Below are 20,346 nucleotides of genomic sequence, written 5' to 3'. Positions count from 1 at the left end.
ATTGACTTAGGTTCAAGTTCCAATTTTAACAAGGTTCACAACTTAACCGAGATAATTTTCACTCAAAATTGTTGATGCCTCGAGACAAGTAATGAAGGTCATAGAAGTAGTTATTCTACGTTGCCAAAAACAAAATAATTTGTGCTCAGACAATGAGCGTCAAGTAAATCCATCAATCCGTGCAACCTAATTTTTTTTTGCTAAATGTAAGCTGGGACAGTGTGGTTGCACGACCATTGACTTTAACTTTTGGGAGAAAAGAACGTACCCAAAATTCAAGATACTCCTTTTATGTAGTTACAATTTTATTCAAATTACTATCATACTCTTGATTTTCCATAAACACGTAATTTGGCAATCAACTCTCCAAAGATTGAAGCACATTTTAGTCACCATATTGTTTTATCTTAAGCTCCAAATTCACTACTCGATCGAAATCATATCAGAAGATCTGTCTTCCGAAATCCAAATATCCTAAAAGAGCTACTCGAGTTCGAGCCTGACTCCGTTGCATTCCCAACTGATGAATCTTTCTTGTATTTATTAGGAAGCTCAGCAAGCTTCCCTTGCCATAGTTTTTACTCCATGCAAAAATAACAGCTATAACACTTGGTTTAATAAAACCTGCAAAAAAAGGAGCTGACATTGTAAATTCTTTCCAAGGCTTTCGAGATATACATACCTTCATTAACAGGTTTTGAATATTTTTCTTTGGTAGGTGATAATCAAGGAACTCATGATACCACGCGAATGAACCAGGAAGCCATACGAAATCATCCGCCTAGCTCGGATCCAATCGTGTTCGGCCGATAGTGTGCTAATAGTACTCGATCTATGGCAACCTGAGTCAGATGAAAATTGACTGTTGAAACAATGTAATACAAATTAAAGATCATAGAAACTATCATAGGCAATACATAAGATGGTTCAGGAACTAATAAAAAACAAAATTTCATCTAGAAATACTCGTCTCCTTCCACAAACTATTTCATTCATCCAAACATATTGTTTTATATCATAAATTACTCCCAAAATATTCTCTCTACTATCTTTATAATCTCAATTTCATTTTTAAATTTTTTACCTAGAATCTTATTTTTTTCTTTCTTTCTAAAATTTAGAAATTTCGTGAATTCTGATCCAAACATGCCGGAAAATATTTGCTCCCAAAATTCACAAATTCCACCAAATAAATTACACTCGTAAAATAAGATGAAATAATTGTAAGTAACAAAAAATTTAAAAATAAAATTATTATTAATTTTAAGTAAATAATTTAAATGGTGTAAATAAAATTAGAAATGTATTTGTTCGATGTAAAATAAAAATAAAGATGGATAAGTGGACAATGTCATTATAAATAATGAATGTTAATAGAAAAATAAATGTGAGAAAATGAATATGTTAATATAATATGTATGTAGCGTATGTATAGTCGAGCTCTTCAAATCTTTTAACATGTGTCAAAATTTGTAATAAAATTTCAAAAATATTTACGAATCATGTCATCTAATATAAAAAACCAAATACACAATTAGCCAAAAGGTTCTTATAATCCATTTGTAATCAATTCTTTATCTAAAAAATGTTTTCCCCACACACACACACACACACACACATATATATATAAATATACACATTTATTTTTAAAAAAAGAGACTCAATTTGCCAAAAAGTATCCATTAATCTCAATTTTTAGCACATCTTCACCTTATAACCTTTCCCTATCACATTCATTCCCTTTTTCCACATTTTTTGGGCCCCACCACGAGACCCTTTTTTTTTAAAAAAAATAAACAAAATCTTTATACTTGAATTATTTATAAATCTACATAAAACCCATAAAAGTTTTTACATAAAACTAACATACAATTTACATTATTAGTAGGTCTCTAGTCAGACGGTCTCATATATCTTTATTCATAAGACAGGTCAACCATGCTAATATTTACAATAAAAAGTCATACTTTTGGCAAAAAAAAAATAATATTTTTTCACACGTGACTCAAATAAAATATCTATCTCACAAAATTGACACGTGAAACCGTTTCACAGGAATTTTTGTGTTGGATAATACAGTGATAATCAGAACATTAATATTACACGTATCTAGTAGTTGGTGCCAGTCCTGAGACAAATTAAAAATCCTCCCCACTCCAATACAATAAATACGGCCTTTTTTTTGACAACTTATTATAAGCATTACAGTCCTTCCAATGGGATTTATAATCACCACTTCTCTTGCTGCATTACTTGTGCTGATTCTAAGTCTTAATAACAACGTTGTGAAATCCAAGTTGTCGGAGAAGGGGTGCGATATCTTCCAAGGAAACTGGGTTTACGACGAGTCATATCCCCTCTACGATTCCTCCCAATGTCCTTTCATCCAACATCAGTTCGATTGCAAGAAAAATGGTCGACCCGATCTAGATTACTTGAAATACAAATGGCAGCCAACTGATATTCGATGCGTTTTACCAAGGTACGTATAATTCATTAATTATCCAATTTCTCCGATCTCAGTCTCTTCTTTGAATATATATTAACAGCAAGAATTAATATTTTTCAAAAAATTATTCGAGATTTTAGAATTTCTTCTGTTGAAGATATCGACTTCGAAGTTAAGTTTGTTTGTTGGTAAATCGTTGGTTGTGAGGTTGTTTTCATGGTTAGTCACTTGTAGTAGACTAGTGGTTGCTGCTTTAATTTGCATGACTTTATTTTCATCTCTGTCTTGTTTTCTTTTTTTTTTTTCCAGAAGTTTAATTTAATTTAATGTATGCTCTGAACCAATATATGTATTTTTTTAATTGTTTCAAACATAATTTAAATTGTTTAATTTAATTATTATAAATAAATAAAACTTAAATGGTTTAATTTAATTATTATAAATAAATAACAGCCAATGTATGCTAGAAATTTAAAAGTTAATTTTTTTTTTTTTAGATTTTAATATCAATTCAAATCGCGATGCTACAATATGAGAATTTTTGGTTTTAACGTTTGGTTTGGTTTGATTTGGTTTTGAAATATCCCTACTTGAATTTTTTTAGGGGAAATCAGATATAATGTATTAATTAGATTAATAGTAGCTACATCCATCAACCACGGTAAAAACCCTCCATCCAACATGAACGAGAAAGATGAGATAAAGCAAAATGCGCTCAACAGTGAGCTAACAGTGCTCTAACATGTTTGCATTTCTACTAACACGATCTAACTTTTAAAATTTATCAGAAGTCAAGATATCCAATATGTTCAAGATAACATCCCTACTTGAATTGGATATATTACAAATGGGAAAATTCATATTTAATTTCCTACATTGTGTCTTGAATTCAGGATTTTGTAGCTCATAGAGATGAAATTCAAAATTTTTAAATTTAGTAAAATGTAACCAAAAGGATAATCAAAATCCAAATATATGTAAATCCCACTTTCGGGATTTCGAGGCAGAAGAGCAAACATTTTTCTTCGTATATTGAATTTAAATTTATCTGAATTATGGCGTGTTAGTTCGTTTATTTATAATTTTTTTAAATTTTTGAGGAGAAGAAATTGTTTCATTAAGTATATATTATATCTATACTGCTGAGTGTTGCAGTCAAGTCAAGTCAAGATCATTCGTTGCGATAGGGCCCTCGTAATTAACGAGGGGGACAAATATTAATTTCTTGGTTGAATGTCTTAAATCATTATTGTTGAATTGAACATAAATCTTATAAAAAAATTTCGCTGAATTCAATTATTGAGACATTTAATATTAATTAAGCATTAAAAACATATGAGGAAATCATTAGAACAAGAATCCCATATTTCGGTATCAAAAAAATAAAATAAAAATATATTAATATTAGAGATGTAAACAAACCAAACCGTTCGCGAGCTATTCGGAGCTCGGCTCGATAAAAAGCTTGTTTGAGTTCGTTTGTTAATCATATCAAACCAAGCTCAAGCTCGATTTTGAGCTCGACAACTTAATCAAACCAAGCTCAAACCTAAGCTTATTCGGCTCGTTTAGGTGACTCGTAAGCTCGAGCTTGACTCATTTGTTGAGTTGACAAATAAAATATTAGTATTAATAAAAGTTAAACTTTTATGTCTAATATAAAATTAGTTCATAGATATATTTAATTTTAACAAGCTCGAATCAAGCTCAAATTCGAGCTCAATTGTATGTTTTACGAGCTCGAAAACGAGCCGAGCTCAAGTCAGACTTGTTAAATATGATAAACGAGCTATTAATAAAGCAAGCTCGAGCCCGGCTTGATTAACATGATAAACGAGCTTTTAACGAGTCGAACTCGAGCTTTTCACGAGCTTAGTAATTTCAAGATAAGTCGAATTATAGCTTGATGATAAAAGCTCGAATAAAGCTGGAGCTCTCTATCAATCTTAAACGAGCCAAATTCAAGCCAGATGATAAAAGCTCGAATCAAGCTCGAGCTCAAGCTCGAGCTTGAATTAATATTAAACGAGCCAAGCTCAAGCCTGATACTGTTCGGCTTAGTTTGGATCATTTACATACCTAATTAATATAATCATCCTTTTTTTCTGAAAATATTATAATTTTAAGTCAGAATTATATATTTATATCCACACAAAAAAAAAAAACAAAAAGAAAAAAATAATTACAAATTTTGCTTTTGTGTAAGATGGCGATGAGAAGGCGTCTATGAATTGGAAAAACTCTTCCTTTTCAAGACGATTGAATTCTTGAGGCGCACATTTTTATTAGTTAAAAAGTTGTTTTCTACGTATTTAAAACCATCAAAATCTTCTTATTAAATTTTCAAGAATATTCAAACTTTCCAATATATAAGATTTTAATTGTTGTTGAAATGCACGCAGGTTCAACGGCGTGGATTTTTTGAGAAAATTGAAGGGGAAGCGTCTGATGTTTGTGGGAGATTCACTTAGTCTGAACCAGTGGCAATCTCTTACATGTATGCTTCACGTAGCAGTACCCCATGCCACATATATATCAGAAAGAATCGGTGGTCTCTCAAATTTCACATTTCCTGTGAGCTGATTTTATTCACATATATATTGCACATTCATGATGAACATTAGTGTTTTGCATATTATCTAGTTATTTTTGAATGTTAATCATGATCAGGAGTACGAAGTTTCGTTGTTGTTCTTTCGAAATGCGTTCCTTGTGGACATCACGAGCGAGGCGAGAGGGAGGAGGGTATTGAGGCTGGATTCCATCAGCACCAGTAAGATCTGGGGTGCCATGGATATCATGATTTTCGACTCCTGGCATTGGTGGCTTCACACTGGCAGAAAACAACCGTAAGTCTCTTTGTGTGTGTGTGTGTGTATATATATTAATTGCAACATTTATAATATGGTATCATATATAATTGGCTAGCAGCTTGAATATTTCTTTTGTTTTTCATGAATCTGCAGGTGGGATTTGATTGCGTATGGGAACACCAGCGTTCCAGACATGGATCGCGTGACAGCATATACAATAGCGCTGAATACTTGGGCTGCGTGGATAGATTCCAATGTAGATCCAAGAAAGACCAGAGTGTTTTTCCAGGGTGTTTCTCCTGATCATGCAAGGTACACAATACAATCACTAATGATTCAAACTGCCACTTTTTTTTATAATTATAATTATAATAATAATCCCTGCTAAATATGATTTTCAGCAGGCAAGGATCAAGTGCCCTGGACTGCGTGGAACAAACGCAGCCACTGAGAAACGAAGTCGGCCCCAATCCAGCAGAGATAGTGCTGGAGGAAGTACTGAGTTTGATGCAAAAACCAGTTTATCTACTGAATATTACGATGCTTTCGCAGCTGAGGATCGACGGGCATCCTTCCGTTTACGGGCTGGGAGGTCACAGTTTACCGGACTGCAGCCATTGGTGCATCGCTGGGGTTCCTGATATCTGGAATGAACTCTTAAATGCTGCACTTGACTGATGAAATATGACTCCAGACCAAACTTCACTATATATAATATATATAGAATAAACACATTTTTATGTATTTTCTTATAAATTACTGGTGTGTAATTGATGCAATAATTAATTCATTGTAATATAACTTTTTATACATCATCTATTCTTTATTTAAAAAAATTTATTTTTTTTACTTTTTTTAGATTTTTGTTTGTTAGAAAAAGAGTTTTATAGGATGATTCTATGTACAATACATCCTTTTTCATGCATTTGTACGTAGATTTTTCCAAATTGTTTGAAATAATGGAATTGTGCGGCCATGGAAATAAAAATAAAATGGGTACTATACGTAATTTAAAAATGTATTCAGATTCCTATAATTTTTTTTACGTATATCTAATTTATTTCATGTGAATGTGAAAATAAAAAATAAATGGAAGACTCGCACACACACACATATATATATGTGTGTGTGTTTAAACACTTTTTAAGGCGAAACTTGGGTTTTTATTAAAACTAATTTAAATTTTAATTTTTTTTTCAAAAATACTTTTTAAAAAAAAGATGTATCAAAAGTACCTCAATCCGTTGATGAGAAGCGCGGACGCTGCCTACGTGGAGCACCGTCCGCGCTTGGTAAGCGCGGACGCTGCTCCAAGTAGGAGCGTCCGCGCTTCTCATCAGCGGACGCTCCTACGTGGCCCTTATTGATTCGTCCAATCAATAATGTAAGTCGATTCTTATCTTCTTCTCGTCCTCTTCTTTCCTCCATTTATCTTCCTCTGTGGTGCTCTCGTTTATCATTTTTTCATTTCCTACCTGCAATATTTTTTGAAGTTGAGAAGATCTACAGCATTTTTCAAAAATGGCAGATAATAGAAATCCAGAAGATCTTAGTGTCCTATATTTACAGGCGACCCATATGTCATCAAGAGTATCTTCGTTAACCGTTGATGATATTGTCAAAGTGAAAAGGTCAGACAATTTGATTTGGAAGTTATATACCGATAATTACTTACACAGGCGTGTATTGTCATATTTAAATCATATGGGTTTTTATGGAGTTTTAGAATGTGGCTCGCAAGTTATTGATAATCATTTGATTACTGTGCTTGTTGAACGTTGGAGACGTGAGACACACACGTTTCACTTTACATGTGGTGAAGCAACAGTTACATTACAAGATGTTTCAATAATTTGTGGTCTGACAATTGATGGTGAAGCAGTAACCGGAGTAGATGTGTCGCATAAAGTGGAGGAATGGCAACACATATGTTTGGATATGTTGGGATTTTTGCCAGAATCAAAATATTTGAAAGGTGGTCATCTGTCTATGACAGCACTACATGATCATTGTATATCTAACCTTGTCAATGATGAAACTTCAGAGGTAGATGTTGTGAAATTTACTCGTTGTGTTGCGTTAATGATTATTGGAGGAATAATGTTCCCTGATTATCAAGTAGGGTCAGCTAGACTAATTTTTTTGCAACTGTTACGAGATCTTGATTACGTGAAGTCTTATAGTTGGGGTAGTGCAGTTTTAGCGTTTCTATATCGTGAGTTGTGTAACGTGACACGTGTAGAGAAGTCTACAATGGCTGGACCTTTATATATCCTGCAGGTATCATTAATGTGATGTGATTATTTAACACGATATTTTGTTTAAATTTGTTAATTTTTTTTATTATTACACGCAGATATGGGCATGGAGCAGGATTAAATGTGTTAATCCCGATCGAGATGGGTTAACATTAGTTGTACCTCCCGTTGATCCGGATGCTTTAATTCCAGTTTCTCCATATGGTGCACGGTAATATTTAAAAATTATTTTTGTGAATATCATATTTATCTTGTATATTTTCTTGATATATAAATTTTTTTTGTAACTGTTCAGGAATCGTTCGTACATGTAATAAAGACGTAAGAATGGGTCAAAACAAAACGATTGGTGGAGTAAAATCGATAAAATTGTAAAAAAAAAAAAATATATAAAATACAGCGTCCGCGCTCAGTATGCGCGGACGGTGCTCCACGTAGGCAGCGTCCGCGCTTCTCATCAGCGGATTGAGGTAGTTTTGATACACCTTTTTTTTTAAAAGTATTTTTGAAAAAAATTTAAAATTTAAATTAGTTTTAATAAAAACCCGGCGAAACTTTGTTTAAATAAATTAATTAGTACATATTTTTTTTTAGAGAAAATTACATTTTTTTTATCTTATATAATTACCTATTTACGATTTTGGTCATTTATATTGTCAAATTTCAAATTTAATTTATTATTTTTGGTTTTCTTGTAGTTTCAGTCATTTTTTTTATGTGACATCTATGCATACAATGTCATATTATTCTCTCAATGTAAATAACTAAAATTACCAAAAAATTTAAGATTAATATTGAAATTTAACATATATAAGACCAAAATCACAAAGATGTAAATATATAAGATTAAAAATATATTTTTTTATTTTAAAAATGATTTTTTATTTTCGAGGAAACTTTATGATTGAAAATTGAGATATTACCCTTAAAACACTAAAAATAAATCCAAATATATGTAAGATGTATAATTTTTTTAATAAAACATGTGTGTTTGGTTGAGTGGATTAAATAAGGATAGATTAATAATCAAATATATATCGTTAAAATTTTAAGATGTTTTAATAATCATTTTGACCCGGTTTAATATCCAATTTTATTAATCAAATAGTTATCCATAAAATTAGATCTTAAACCGGGTCAAAATGATTATTAAAACAACTTAAAATTTTAACGATAAATATTAGACTATTAATTTATCTTTATTTAATCCACTCAACCAAACACACCCGACCGTGAAAAAAGAAATGTTCACAGCTGAAAATTTCCGCGGTAAATCTCGTGTCCTAAACGAACCAAACCCATTGGGCCTAAACACGCTATCCTTCAAAATTCCAACCAAATCGTTCGTTCGCCGGATACTTGTGTCATTTTTTTCTCTCCAGAAAATTATCTGCTTATCTAGAATCTGTAACAATTTACTGATTAATTCCATATTTACTGCCATATTCCACAAGTCCGATCACGCGACAAGGTATGTGTAATCCTTGATTTTTTTTGTGTAAGTGTGTTTTTTCTTTTCTTTTTGGGCTACGTTAATTATTTGCTGGTTGATGCAATTCAATCTAATCCGATTCGGTTCTTGTGCAATCGGGTTTTTGAATGGTGTTTTTTTTTTTCATTCCTTGTTAATTGATTGACTAGCTGTAGTGATGATATGGATGGCGTTTGTTTGTGTCTGCGTCAGCTGGTGAAGCTGTAATTAATTATTGGTATTTTTGTGGGCTGTACTGAATCGCTATTTAGCTTCATCTATAGAGCTATTGATTTCCATCCATGGCATAAAGGAATCAGACTTCAAAATTTATGATTCAGCAGCTATGATTTCTTGTTTTTAATAATGGGATGACAAATAACTTATACTAACACTTGCTATGAGTATCTGAAGTTTCATTTTCTTCTCCTTTTGTAAAAACTGGTTTTTGCAGGAGGTGCGAGGGGACAATAGCACATCTATCGTTGTCAGGAACAACTTCAACGACGATGGATAACGTACCTTCTTTAGTTGATTTATGCATTCAGGTGGCAATAGATAACGTTAGATATCTAGGAGATGTTGGAGAGACAGACTTTCATCTCCTAGAGCGCATTCTACCCCACTGTACACTTGACCAATTGATGCATATTGAGAACACTACAAAAGTAATATTTCTTTGCGATCCATTTTTCTATTCTTAGATATATTTCTACATTTTCTACAGTTAAATGATTATCTTAATTTTGTGGTTGCAGGGGAGAGATCTAAGTCCTGCAACAGATGAGCTGTGGAAAAAGTTTTACGTGCGCCAATTTGGCATTGAAAGTGCCAATCTTGTGGTTGAGAGGATGGGACAGAAACGAGTAATCTTTAAATGGAAACAATTGTACGAGGTAATTGACTTTCTGCCTACTTGTTTATGAACAATTGCAGAGTTATCCTTCTTGATGTGTTGCTTTATGTAGGCAAAGCTAAAAGATAGAGAAGAGGCAACACAAAAGTCTCTTGACCGAATAAAGAAAAGATATCAAGAAGAGGATGCTAGTAAGCAGTTTTTTCATATTCATTGACATTCCAAAGTTTGTTTACATGCACCAGTCACAAATATAGGATGCCTACATAAAATGAAGTTACTTCACCTTGACTCATCTTTGCATAGTCTGGTACCATGGTGCGGTCAATTGTATGAAGCCTTTTAATTCGATCAATAAATAGGTTCTGGATATCTTCATCTACCTAATGGAGGCTTTGTCATTTATGATAACCACCTTTATGTCTACATTACTATTTTTGGAATAAATTCAACTTTTGTGAATTAAAATGATGTATTTAATTGATGATGAGTTAATAACCTCTAACTCATGTAACAACTGGTTTTAAGACTTAAATTAAACACTTAATCAAGAGTAAAATTAAATACACTTAATGAAAGTTAAATTTAAAATGTAAATCTTGAAACCAGTGTTGGAGGACATATAGTCTCCGGACTATATATTTCATGTTCCAATTCTATAAATGTGATAATAATTGTTGAGTTTAAATCTTGTAAATTAGATAGGATAATATTTCTTTATGATTTTTTGGAGATATTTTTATCTACTGGTAATCTATATAACATGTATTACTCTGATGAGATAATATATCAGAATTTTCTTCTCGTATCAGAGCCAGAGGGTTTTCCCAATCGTTTTTTTTATTCCCTCGTCAATATTTCTGCAAAAGCAACACCTCTCTTTATAGCCATGTCCACCGAGTCATCCACGACCGACGACTCCAACACCACCACCACCACAAAAACTCTGGTTGTCACCTCTATGTCTGGAGGTGACATCTTTCACTTCAGATCAGTACCCACCGTCTCAATGGTCGCAATTACCTACAGTGGGATCAATCTATTAAGATTGTAATTTGTGCTCGGTGTAAACTATAGTTCGTCATTGGCAAGCTTTTCCCCAGCCAAGACAGAACCATCTTACAATTCGTGGCTGACCGACAATTCCATTTGTTCTTGCATGGGTTGTGAACTCAATGGAACCTACCATCAGCTGCTGCTAATTGTGGTTCACAACTGCGAAAGAAGTCTGGGATGTTGATCGAAAGATGTACTCTGATCTTGGGAATGCGTGTCAGGTGTTCGAAGTTCGGTCAAAATTGAAAGACATGAAACAAGGCTCACGTTTTGTCACTCAATACTTCATTGACCTCCTAGATTTATGGCAAGAGCTAGACTTATTCTTTGAAGATAATTCCCGAGGTGCTGCTTTCAGTGTGAAACTCCGAAGGCATTTCGACAAAGAAAGTGTGTTCGATCTCCTAGCTGGTCTCAACCGAGAACTTGATGATGTCCAAGGGGAGATTGTTGCCTGAGATCCCTTTCAATCCCTTGATGATGCATTTGCTAAAGTCCGCCGGGAAGAAACGAGGTGCAAAGTGATGTTACAATGCTTGAAACTTGGTAGGGTTGCCAAACGGAAAAACCACAATGGGATGTAAATGGATATTCACTGTAAATTATAGAGCAGATGGCTCAATAGAATGACACAAAACATGCTTGGTTGCCAAAGGCTTTACTCAAACTTATGGTATTGATACACTGAAACTTTTGCACCAGTTGCTAAGATCAATACTGTGAGAATTCTTTTGTCACTAGCTGCTAACCTTAATTGGCCTCAACAACAACTGAACATAAAAAATGCATTCCATAATGGTGATCGAGGAGGAGGACATGATACAACCACCCGGTTTCGAAGACAAATTGGGAAAGCATATGGTATGCGAACTCAACAAGTCGCTTTATGGACTGAAACAGTTTCCACGTGCATGGTTTGACAGATTTTCCAGAGTTATCAAGAAGTTTGGATACTGTCAAGGACAAACATATCATACATTGTTTGTCAAACATTCTGAGAAAGGAAAGATCACTATTATCATTTTATTTCTGGATGATTTCATTTTAACTGGAGATGACAGTCCAGAGATGGAAGAAGTTAAGCGTATGATGGCAAGAGAGTTCGAGGTTAAAGAACTTGGAACTTTGGGATGTTTCTTGGGAATGGAGATTGCCAAGAGCAAAAAGGTCATTTCAATCTCTCAGACAAAATACACTTTGGACCTGTTATGAGAAATAAGCATGTTTGGGGTATAAGCCAAGCAGAGGATAAGCTCCGACTTTCAGTGATTCTTATGCATCAGAAAATGAGTGGAACAACATAAATTGTTCTGACTAAGAATCACTTGAGAAATAAGTGGGGTCGCTTCGAAGGTATTGCACAACTCGATTCTAGATCCCTTCATAGGACCAGGACCAGACATATGTTCATGGCCGAAACAAATACAAACATGAGAACAGTAGTGTATCAAGGAGAATCATGTATGAGGTATATAATAGTTTACGCAAACAACATAATAGTTCCAGGATATGACATCTATTGTCAGCCAGGAAAATAATATACTATCACAAAGGAAGGTTCAAATGGTGACTCTTACCCGTCATATGCAGGATTCAACTGTTGGACGAATCACCTAATCTTCTTATATAGGTCAATTTTCATTGGATTGTTGGAATAAATTCACTTTTTCTGAATTAAAATTCATGTATTAATTGAAGATGTATTAAACATTTCATGTAACATTGATTTTAAGACTTAAATAAATACATTTAATCAAGAGTAAAATTAAATATGTTTAATTAAGACTTAAATCTAATATGTAAATCTTGAAACCAGTGTTGGAGTGCACACACTCTCTGGACTATGTATATACATGTTGAAAGTTAGACTTAACACTTCCGAAAAGTTAAACAAAAGGTTTCTTTCTAGTATTCTGGTTTCTTATTGGTGATACCCCATAGGAGTCTGGGTCATGGATGACCCGGGATATTATATAGATAGCCCAAAACAGAATCAAATATGCAGATCACTTTCTTTATCAGCCGGGCATGAGATCACCCGGGATATTTTCTACCCGGGCAGTCAAGAGCTCGGGCTCTCATGCAACTCCCGGGAACTTCTACCCGGGCTGCCTCGAGAAACGCATCACACTCGAGTTTATCGGTATGAGCTATCTTATGTGTCAGAACAATATGGGTTTGGCGTGTTAAAGAAACCATCAGAAGCACAGGGTATGGGCAGCCGCCTTACCATAGTTAGCAGGTGGGCACTGAAAACAAGGTGATGATGAGATATCCTTCTATAAATAGCAGGTATGCTTCTCATTAAAGGATTCTGGAATTCTGAATACTTAAGCACTCACGTATATTTACCCATGTACAAGCTATTTCATCCTTTCTTCTTCACCTGCTGACTTAAGCATCAGAGTGGATACGTCAGACACTCTTCCGGCGCCCATTCACGAGATCATTTCATTGTTTGCATGTCACGGTAGAAATCCGAAGTTGCAGAGATATATTTTTCTCACAAGATATATCATTTCCTTGCTCATTTTCCTTAAACACTCTATTTCTATCCGGTGGATCGCCCCGAATTTCGCTCACCCGATTTACCCGGATCACATCACTTATTTTTCTGTTTCAAAGATGATTACGATCATATATATTCTCTGTTCGTCGGAGCAACATTTTGTGTTTATTTACTGCTGGTTGACAGACGTCTATACTCTATACAATCCTCAAAACTCCATCGGTGAGGGTGAATCTGTTTTAAGGAAACCGTGTTCTTCACAAGCCTTGGTCATCTAACTGTTGATTTTGTCCTCTCCGTGACAAATTTGTTTCTGCCAACAAGAGTTCAACACGTATCCTACCACATTTCTTGTTCTTCTGATTGATATATATTCAATGTTTTATTTCTATTAGATTTCTTCCTCCCAGTAATCGGCTAACATTATTTTCTTCGCGTTGAAACCATCACCATTTCGTGAATATGATTACCTTGAAGTTTTTTTTCCCACAGTAGTTTCATTATCATAATCTTGTTATATCGCTATCCAAATTCCACTAAGATGTAGCTGGTTGAATAGCCTTGCCTCCTTCAACTTAATTGCAGAGTCCGGCGCACCAAGATTACACTGAAATCAAGTATTAAACGATTAATGGTAGTGTCATTATTTATTTAGGCAAGTTCTTCTCGAGCACTAACCTAAATACTTGCTCATATTGACTACTTATCTTGTAGGGAAGCAAAGTCGACAAGTGCAGCTGTGCACAAAGGTTCCACCTTCTAGCAGAAAAAGAATCTTCGAAGGTATTTCTTCCCCTCGGTGAAGTTGATGAACTAATGCTTCTTTATATGGTTTTGAACTGCTTCAAACATTATACAGAGGATAATTCAAGTAATGTGTAATAAATCATTTATAGGTGGAAGCAGCATTTGCAATGCTAAGAGTGGTTTGATGAAGAAAGCAAAGCTAGAATTCCTCAACAGGTAACTTGCTGATAAAGTAGACTATTTGCATTCGGGTATAATAAGATTTTATACTGGCTTACAAAATTTGGTGAATATTTTGCAACGGCATGGGTGCCATTTCAATTTACTTTTATGGTATCCTCTAAAATTCAAGTCGCATCTTTTCATTCCGTGGAGATTTGAAGTGTGACATCTTGACAAAAATCATTGCTGCAGTTTATACTCCTTTCTGATAATTTTTTCATCGAAGTAAATTATCTTCGGCCACATTATGACGTCTATTTTTGTGCTTTTTCTTGCTACAGTCGAGAGGTTAAGAACTTAGCAGCAATGAAGAATAAGGCGGTGCACAGGAACTACAGGTAGTACTCTCAATAATCATTGGATCATTAATCTCTACTTTTTGGGGTTTCTGATGATGTTTTGTATGCCGATGCCATTCTTTCAGTGTTCCGTCCGCGAAGAAACCAAGTTTGGTTTCGGGTTTAGCTGCTGCTTCTTTATCCAAATTGGCAAAGCCAAATCAAAAAAGATTTTAGGCGGCAATTGCGACTTGGGAGTTTCATTTGAAAAATGATAGTTTGTCCAAATCTATACCATTATTTGTAACTTTCACTAAATGGTAATTGGCAACCAAAGATGTTACTTTATACAAATGTAATTGAATCTATATTTTTAATATCCATATGTATAAGTTCATGTTTGTTACATATAATGGTGCAAATGTGTGCCTGGGTGAATGAATTTCCACCGCTCACTGACCTCTGCATATCAGCTTCTGAATACTCGTATTTTTTTTTTTTTTTTTGAAGAAACTGATATAATCATAGATCATAAAATAAAGTCACTTCTTACAAATTGACTTAAGTAAAAAGGACTACAATCTTTGTAATCAACAGCCACCAAATTTTTAAGACCAAAGGAAGCAAGTTCATGAGCAGCTTCTGAATACTCGTATTAAGGTAGCAGAATTCATAAAATGTAATATATATATATTGGAATTCAAGTAGATTTCAAGTAGTAAATAATTCAAATTACAAAACGACATAATTGTAATTACGTTCCAATTACTTTAGCCTTGCTCCAATTTTTAACACGTCCATGTATCTAAAATTCACGTAGAAGCTTAAGTAACAGTAACATGCCGATGATTGTTAAGTTTGTTATTAAAATGCTATGCGATTACCAACTGATATGTATCTTATTCTGCATCTAAAACACACAAATCAGCCAAAATCCCTTCTAACAACAAAATTATACCAAGCTGATGGTTCGAAAGGCACCAAATTCTTGACACATTAAAAAGCGGATAATCTAATGTATATGTGTAGAGAACCTAGGCTCCAGATCCAGCCAATCGCCTCTTTGTCGCATTTGATACGGACACTTGACCAAGTTTATCAGTTTCTGTAGACGACATCCGTTCTTTTAGTGGCATGTAGTGCCGTAGCCATACGCCAGTGTACACCTTGAAGTACAAAACAAGGATCAATATCCGATGAGAAAACGCAGATATCTTCTTAGTTTTTCCCTGTTTCCCGTGTGAAATTTACAGGCATGAGGTACAAACAAAGCTTGAAAAATCATTTCTTTCTTTTTAATTGGCTTAAATAATGACACAGGGACGTGCTAAAGGCTAATTTATGCTGAGAGCAAAAAACATTGAGTTGACTTGTAAAAGCCCAGAGAAGAACTAAAAGAAAATGCAATATATAACCTGTGCCGGTCTCATTATCTTTGTGTCGGGATCATCCAGGGATTCTCTCCAGTGGGATAAATAACCGGCCATTCGAGGAATTGCAAACAAAACAGGAAAGAACTCTGTGGGAAAACCCATTGCCCTGATAGATGTAATGAATAAAATACATCAATGTACGATTAACTATGAAAACAGTAGATTTTGCTCCTACAAACAAGAAAAGTTATAAAGACGGATATTTTGTGTGCGCACCTATAAATTAACCCAGAATAAAAGTCAACATTGGGATACAACTTCCGCTTCACAAAATATTCGTCTGACAGGGCAGCCTTCTCCAAAGCCATGGCCACCTGCAAAGTACATGAAATCGATAAACAAGAGCGAGGAAAAGCTACCAAAAAAGAATCTGAATCAACCATGCAGTGACATGGTGTTCCATGATGCAAATATAATTTCTCCCAAATTTATAATCTGATCAATGCAAAATATACCACCACAGGCTGAAGACACCACCATTATGTGATCTACGTGAATGTCTAAATTGTATACGTCAAGCTCATCTTTGTTGAAGTTAAGGTCAGGTCAAGTCAAGAATCCACATGGTAATCACAAATATGACATGTACATGCATGAAAGAAAAAGATGCAAGGGGTAATGAAGTCCCATTCCATTCACCAAGATGCAAGGGGTAATGAAGTCCCATTCCATTCACCAGTTAAACGTGTCCAACTAGGACTTGATTGGAATCCCCCCCCCCCCCCCCCAATCCATGCTGATCGTAGTTTTGGTTTATAACCTCACAAAGTAATCCATAGCACCATTTGGTCCTTCGTGTGATAATCAAGAGGGTGGTGAAGGTCCTCACACAGAAGGATAACACCTCTAACACTTTGTCATGTTATTTCCATGTAAAATCGACCAGCTCTCAAGTTTTTTTCCAAAAATAAAGAGAAGAAACACATCCTCCTAATTTTGATATGAAATGAGTTTTCACTTTATAACTCATTATAGAATGTCAAAATCAGATGCAAACAGGTTTATCATAGATGCAGTTTTATGATGTAGCACTTCCCATTTGTTTAAATAAAACCTCTAAATTCACATTTGTAATTTACAGAACCCACCTCTATTAGAGGATCCCTACCAACAATTGAAAATACTTCTTCCGCAAGTTTCTTGATAACCTTTGCTCGGGGATCGTAGTTTTTGTAGACACGGTGCCCGAAACCAGACATCTTACGCTTCCTGGGTTTGTTTTTACAAACATGTTATTTGTAAGACTTAGATCTTGCATAGAAATATTTGTACTAGCACGAAAACCTAACCACCATGGAAGGATACTAACCTATTTTTAACACCTTCAATGAACTCTGGTATGTTGTCAATACTTCCAATCTCGCCAAGCATCTTGAGCACAGCCTATAAAGTATACAAGAAAAGAGAAATCATTCGAGAGTGGCAAGTACAAACAAGCATGCAACTCCTTACTACATATTTATTTACTTATAGACTTCCTTTCCAGTCCAACGAAAGGCCAAAGTTTCCAAAAAGTTGCTACAATGGCATAAAATACTTTATACCTCGTTAGCTCCACCATGAAGGGGACCATACAAGGCTCCAACTGCTCCAGCAAGGGCTGTATACACATCAACACCACTGACCATGCAAGATAATGTAAGTCAAAAGTTGAAGGAATGATTTTCTCCATCACAGGAAAACAAGGAGATACAACCTTGAAGCTAAGTGCCTAGCAGCAGCAGTGGAGCAATTCATTTCATGTTCTGCGTGCAGTACAAAAAGAATATCGAGAGCACGAGCAAGTCGAGGATTTGGTTTATAAGTTCTGTTACCCCTGTTCAATGCATGATGAAAACCGCAAGTCATAAAGCACCTCAAGTTTAAAAAATAAAGCGTAAATGCTAATATAATTTTGTGTTGAAGTGAATAATCCCTTGCCTTAAAAAAAAGTGAAAACAGAAAGTAAATACAATATTATGAAATGATTTAATCTAATATACTGAAATGGATCGGGAAAAAAGGTAGAAAATATGACATACAATGAATCAAGCATATATAAGAAATTCTCTGAGTATGAGAGGTTGCCAGACGGTAGAACTGGTGGCCTACCGGCCATCCTCAAATAAGCGGCAGCAGCTATAGTTGGTGCCTGCATTATTAGAATGTCTATTAGCGTATTCACCACAAAAAGTCATGATAAATATGACAAAAGATGCAGAAACAATAGTCAAAAATGACAATATCTAGTCATGAACTAGGAAACAGAGCTGTTGTTAGAAGTAAAGAATAAAGATATAACCTTCCCAAGTATGCGCACTATTTGTTTGTCTCTCACTTGTTTAGAATTGTATAGGTCTTGCCCCTAAACAAAATACGAAACGGATCATCCAAATAGCAGATTATTGATATACATTAAAAAGCCATAAAGGAAATAAGATGTCCTAACAACAGGATGATGGTGATCTACTAGACTAAAAGAGACACAAAAATGCCCACTTTTCTGCAGGATGCAAGCAGAGAAAAGGTGATTTTGCGCAATCTTGATTCTAATGACATCTCTAAAAGCCCAGAATGTCATAAAAACATTTTAAGAAACCAAAATGTTAGTATATTCTACGTGTCCATGGCATGGTATGGAAGCAGGGTCCTGGAATTCACGATAAAACCCCATACATTTAGAAGTGAGAATGGTTTCTCTTAGAACGACACTACGACAGTAAGAAACTAGGATTGCCAAGGTAATCGCTTACTCTTAAAGCTGGATTAGCATCTGGATGAAAGACAGAAAGAGCACTCATTGCACTGACAAGGACACCCATTGGGTGTGCATCATGGGGCATTGACTGTATAATATCCTGCAAAACATGGCGAAAATACATTCAGCAAACTTACCATATCTTCCTAACAGGATCTAGATTGAGTAATGCAGGGAAAAAATATGAGTGGTCAAATGAAAAGAGAGATTTGTAACTTATTTTAGGCCATAGATGAGCATGGTACAAAGGATTTCCATAAATTAGTTGTTCCTATTGAACACTTGTGGAGGGGGAAAAGACAAGCATACCAATATCCCTTGTGGAACAGCTGAATGCTGCGAAACGGTAAACTCCCAATCTGCCAACTGACTTTCAGATGGTAAATTACCATACACTGCCATAGAAAGGGTAAGAAAATAATTAAAAACAATAATGAGTACATGTTCAAAAGGTAATTAGCGCAGAAAAATCAGCTGCCAGTTATTGCAACCAATTACTGGTACTAGGAATTGGAAGGTCAAATTCTGAAATACTGTGACAAATGTATGCACGGATTGTTAATCAACAGGACACAGAAAATAAAGCAAGGCCACCTTAAAAGATTACTGAGCACACGAATTCAAAGTTGTAAAGAATCATCCATACAAACAAATGGGTGGAGCACAAATGTATATCTTAAGTTGATCACCGTAGATACAAACAACAAAAAGAAGGTTAACACTTACTCAGAAGATAAGCCACTTCCAGAAAGGAACTCCCCTCGGCCAATTCCTCAATAGGATAACCCCTGTATCTAAGAACCCCTTCATCACCATCAATGTAGCAAATTGACGACCGAACCGGAGCCGTGTTAAGATATCCAGGATCATAAAGCTTGAGCCCCTTATCATTCTTACCAATCGTTATCTGTAATTTTCACTTAAATCGTAAATTCTTTAAAAGCACTTCGGTTTCATGTTACTCAAAACAATAACCGTCACAAGTATCCATGAATGAACAACCTTGACAGAGTAAAATGAAAGAGTTCAAAATCCAGATACCGCACGAAATCCTTTCAGAGGTTAAGAAATGAAAAATTCTCCACCCACAAGATCAAACACTAACTACAGTTTAATAAATTGATTTTAATAAAAAAACACAAAATCTGACACCGTCGAACTCCAATTCTGTATTACCTTTTTCAAGTCGGTGGCTTTGAGAGTGCCCTCTTCAGATACCTGAACCTGGTACCTTTTACCGGTACGCTGATCGATAATTGTCAGTGATCCACTGAGATCCATAGGAGGCTCCACGGCGGCGGAGCAGGTGGAAGATTCCAGGATTCCGGTGGAAACGGTGCCGGATTTATAGTTTGGAGCTGAAAGATGAGCTGATAGGACTGCTAAGCGGCCTCGAGCAACCGTAGAATGATCGACACTTCCCATTTGATTCGATGATTAGCTCTGAAATTGTCTTGCAAAATGAGAAAAGCAAGCTTTCTTTCCAAATCATGTATTTATATAGTCAATAGGGATTT

The 20,346-nt window shown here is 35.0% G+C and overlaps 4 protein-coding genes across 6 annotated transcripts; 3 read left to right on the top strand and 1 right to left on the bottom strand.

Moving 5' to 3' along the window:
* The first annotated feature begins 2,116 nt into the window (after positions 1-2,116).
* Positions 2,117-6,089, top strand: LOC140838550 (protein trichome birefringence-like 43). 2 transcript variants are annotated; one of them, XM_073204939.1, is made up of 5 exons: positions 2,117-2,482; positions 4,852-5,023; positions 5,120-5,298; positions 5,416-5,574; positions 5,664-6,089. In XM_073204939.1, the coding sequence occupies exons 1-5, from the start codon at positions 2,217-2,219 to the stop codon at positions 5,938-5,940; spliced, it is 1,053 nt and encodes a 350-aa protein (XP_073061040.1). In that variant the 5' UTR covers positions 2,117-2,216; the 3' UTR covers positions 5,941-6,089. The 2 variants fall into 2 exon arrangements, with proteins under 2 accessions (XP_073061040.1, XP_073061041.1); XM_073204940.1 differs by having other exon boundaries at positions 2,119-2,482; positions 5,667-6,088.
* Positions 6,090-6,783: 694 nt separating this feature from the next.
* LOC140838109 (serine/threonine-protein phosphatase 7 long form homolog) lies at positions 6,784-9,219 on the top strand. Its single transcript, XM_073204191.1, has 4 exons — positions 6,784-7,542; positions 7,619-7,731; positions 8,923-8,991; positions 9,162-9,219. The coding sequence occupies exons 1-4, from the start codon at positions 6,784-6,786 to the stop codon at positions 9,217-9,219; spliced, it is 999 nt and encodes a 332-aa protein (XP_073060292.1).
* LOC140838551 (elongin-A-like) lies at positions 8,769-15,038 on the top strand. Of its 2 annotated transcripts, XM_073204941.1 has the most exons (8): positions 8,769-8,991; positions 9,446-9,659; positions 9,750-9,887; positions 9,960-10,038; positions 14,127-14,195; positions 14,309-14,375; positions 14,663-14,719; positions 14,806-15,038. In XM_073204941.1, the coding sequence occupies exons 2-8, from the start codon at positions 9,501-9,503 to the stop codon at positions 14,894-14,896; spliced, it is 660 nt and encodes a 219-aa protein (XP_073061042.1). In that variant the 5' UTR covers positions 8,769-8,991; positions 9,446-9,500; the 3' UTR covers positions 14,897-15,038. The 2 variants fall into 2 exon arrangements, with proteins under 2 accessions (XP_073061042.1, XP_073061043.1); XM_073204942.1 differs by lacking the exons at positions 14,127-14,195; positions 14,309-14,375; positions 14,663-14,719; positions 14,806-15,038 and adding an exon at positions 10,660-11,033.
* A 450-nt stretch (positions 15,039-15,488) lies between these two features.
* Positions 15,489-20,338, bottom strand: LOC140838549 (citrate synthase, glyoxysomal). Its single transcript, XM_073204938.1, has 13 exons — positions 20,006-20,338; positions 19,556-19,736; positions 19,139-19,224; positions 18,825-18,929; positions 18,374-18,436; positions 18,114-18,223; positions 17,789-17,908; positions 17,637-17,712; positions 17,402-17,475; positions 17,181-17,301; positions 16,309-16,406; positions 16,075-16,198; positions 15,489-15,825 (listed from the first exon to the last, which is right to left on the bottom strand). Exons 1-13 carry the CDS (start codon positions 20,252-20,254, stop codon positions 15,694-15,696), a joined length of 1,539 nt encoding a protein of 512 aa, XP_073061039.1. The 5' UTR covers positions 20,255-20,338; the 3' UTR covers positions 15,489-15,693.
* Between the last annotated feature and the right edge of the window lie 8 nt (positions 20,339-20,346).

The sequence above is a fragment of the Primulina eburnea genome, chromosome 8 (genome assembly GCF_022965805.1).
Source record: "Primulina eburnea isolate SZY01 chromosome 8, ASM2296580v1, whole genome shotgun sequence".
Taxonomy (NCBI): Eukaryota; Viridiplantae; Streptophyta; class Magnoliopsida; order Lamiales; family Gesneriaceae; genus Primulina; species Primulina eburnea.
This window is presented reverse-complemented; position numbering and strand designations above follow the sequence as displayed.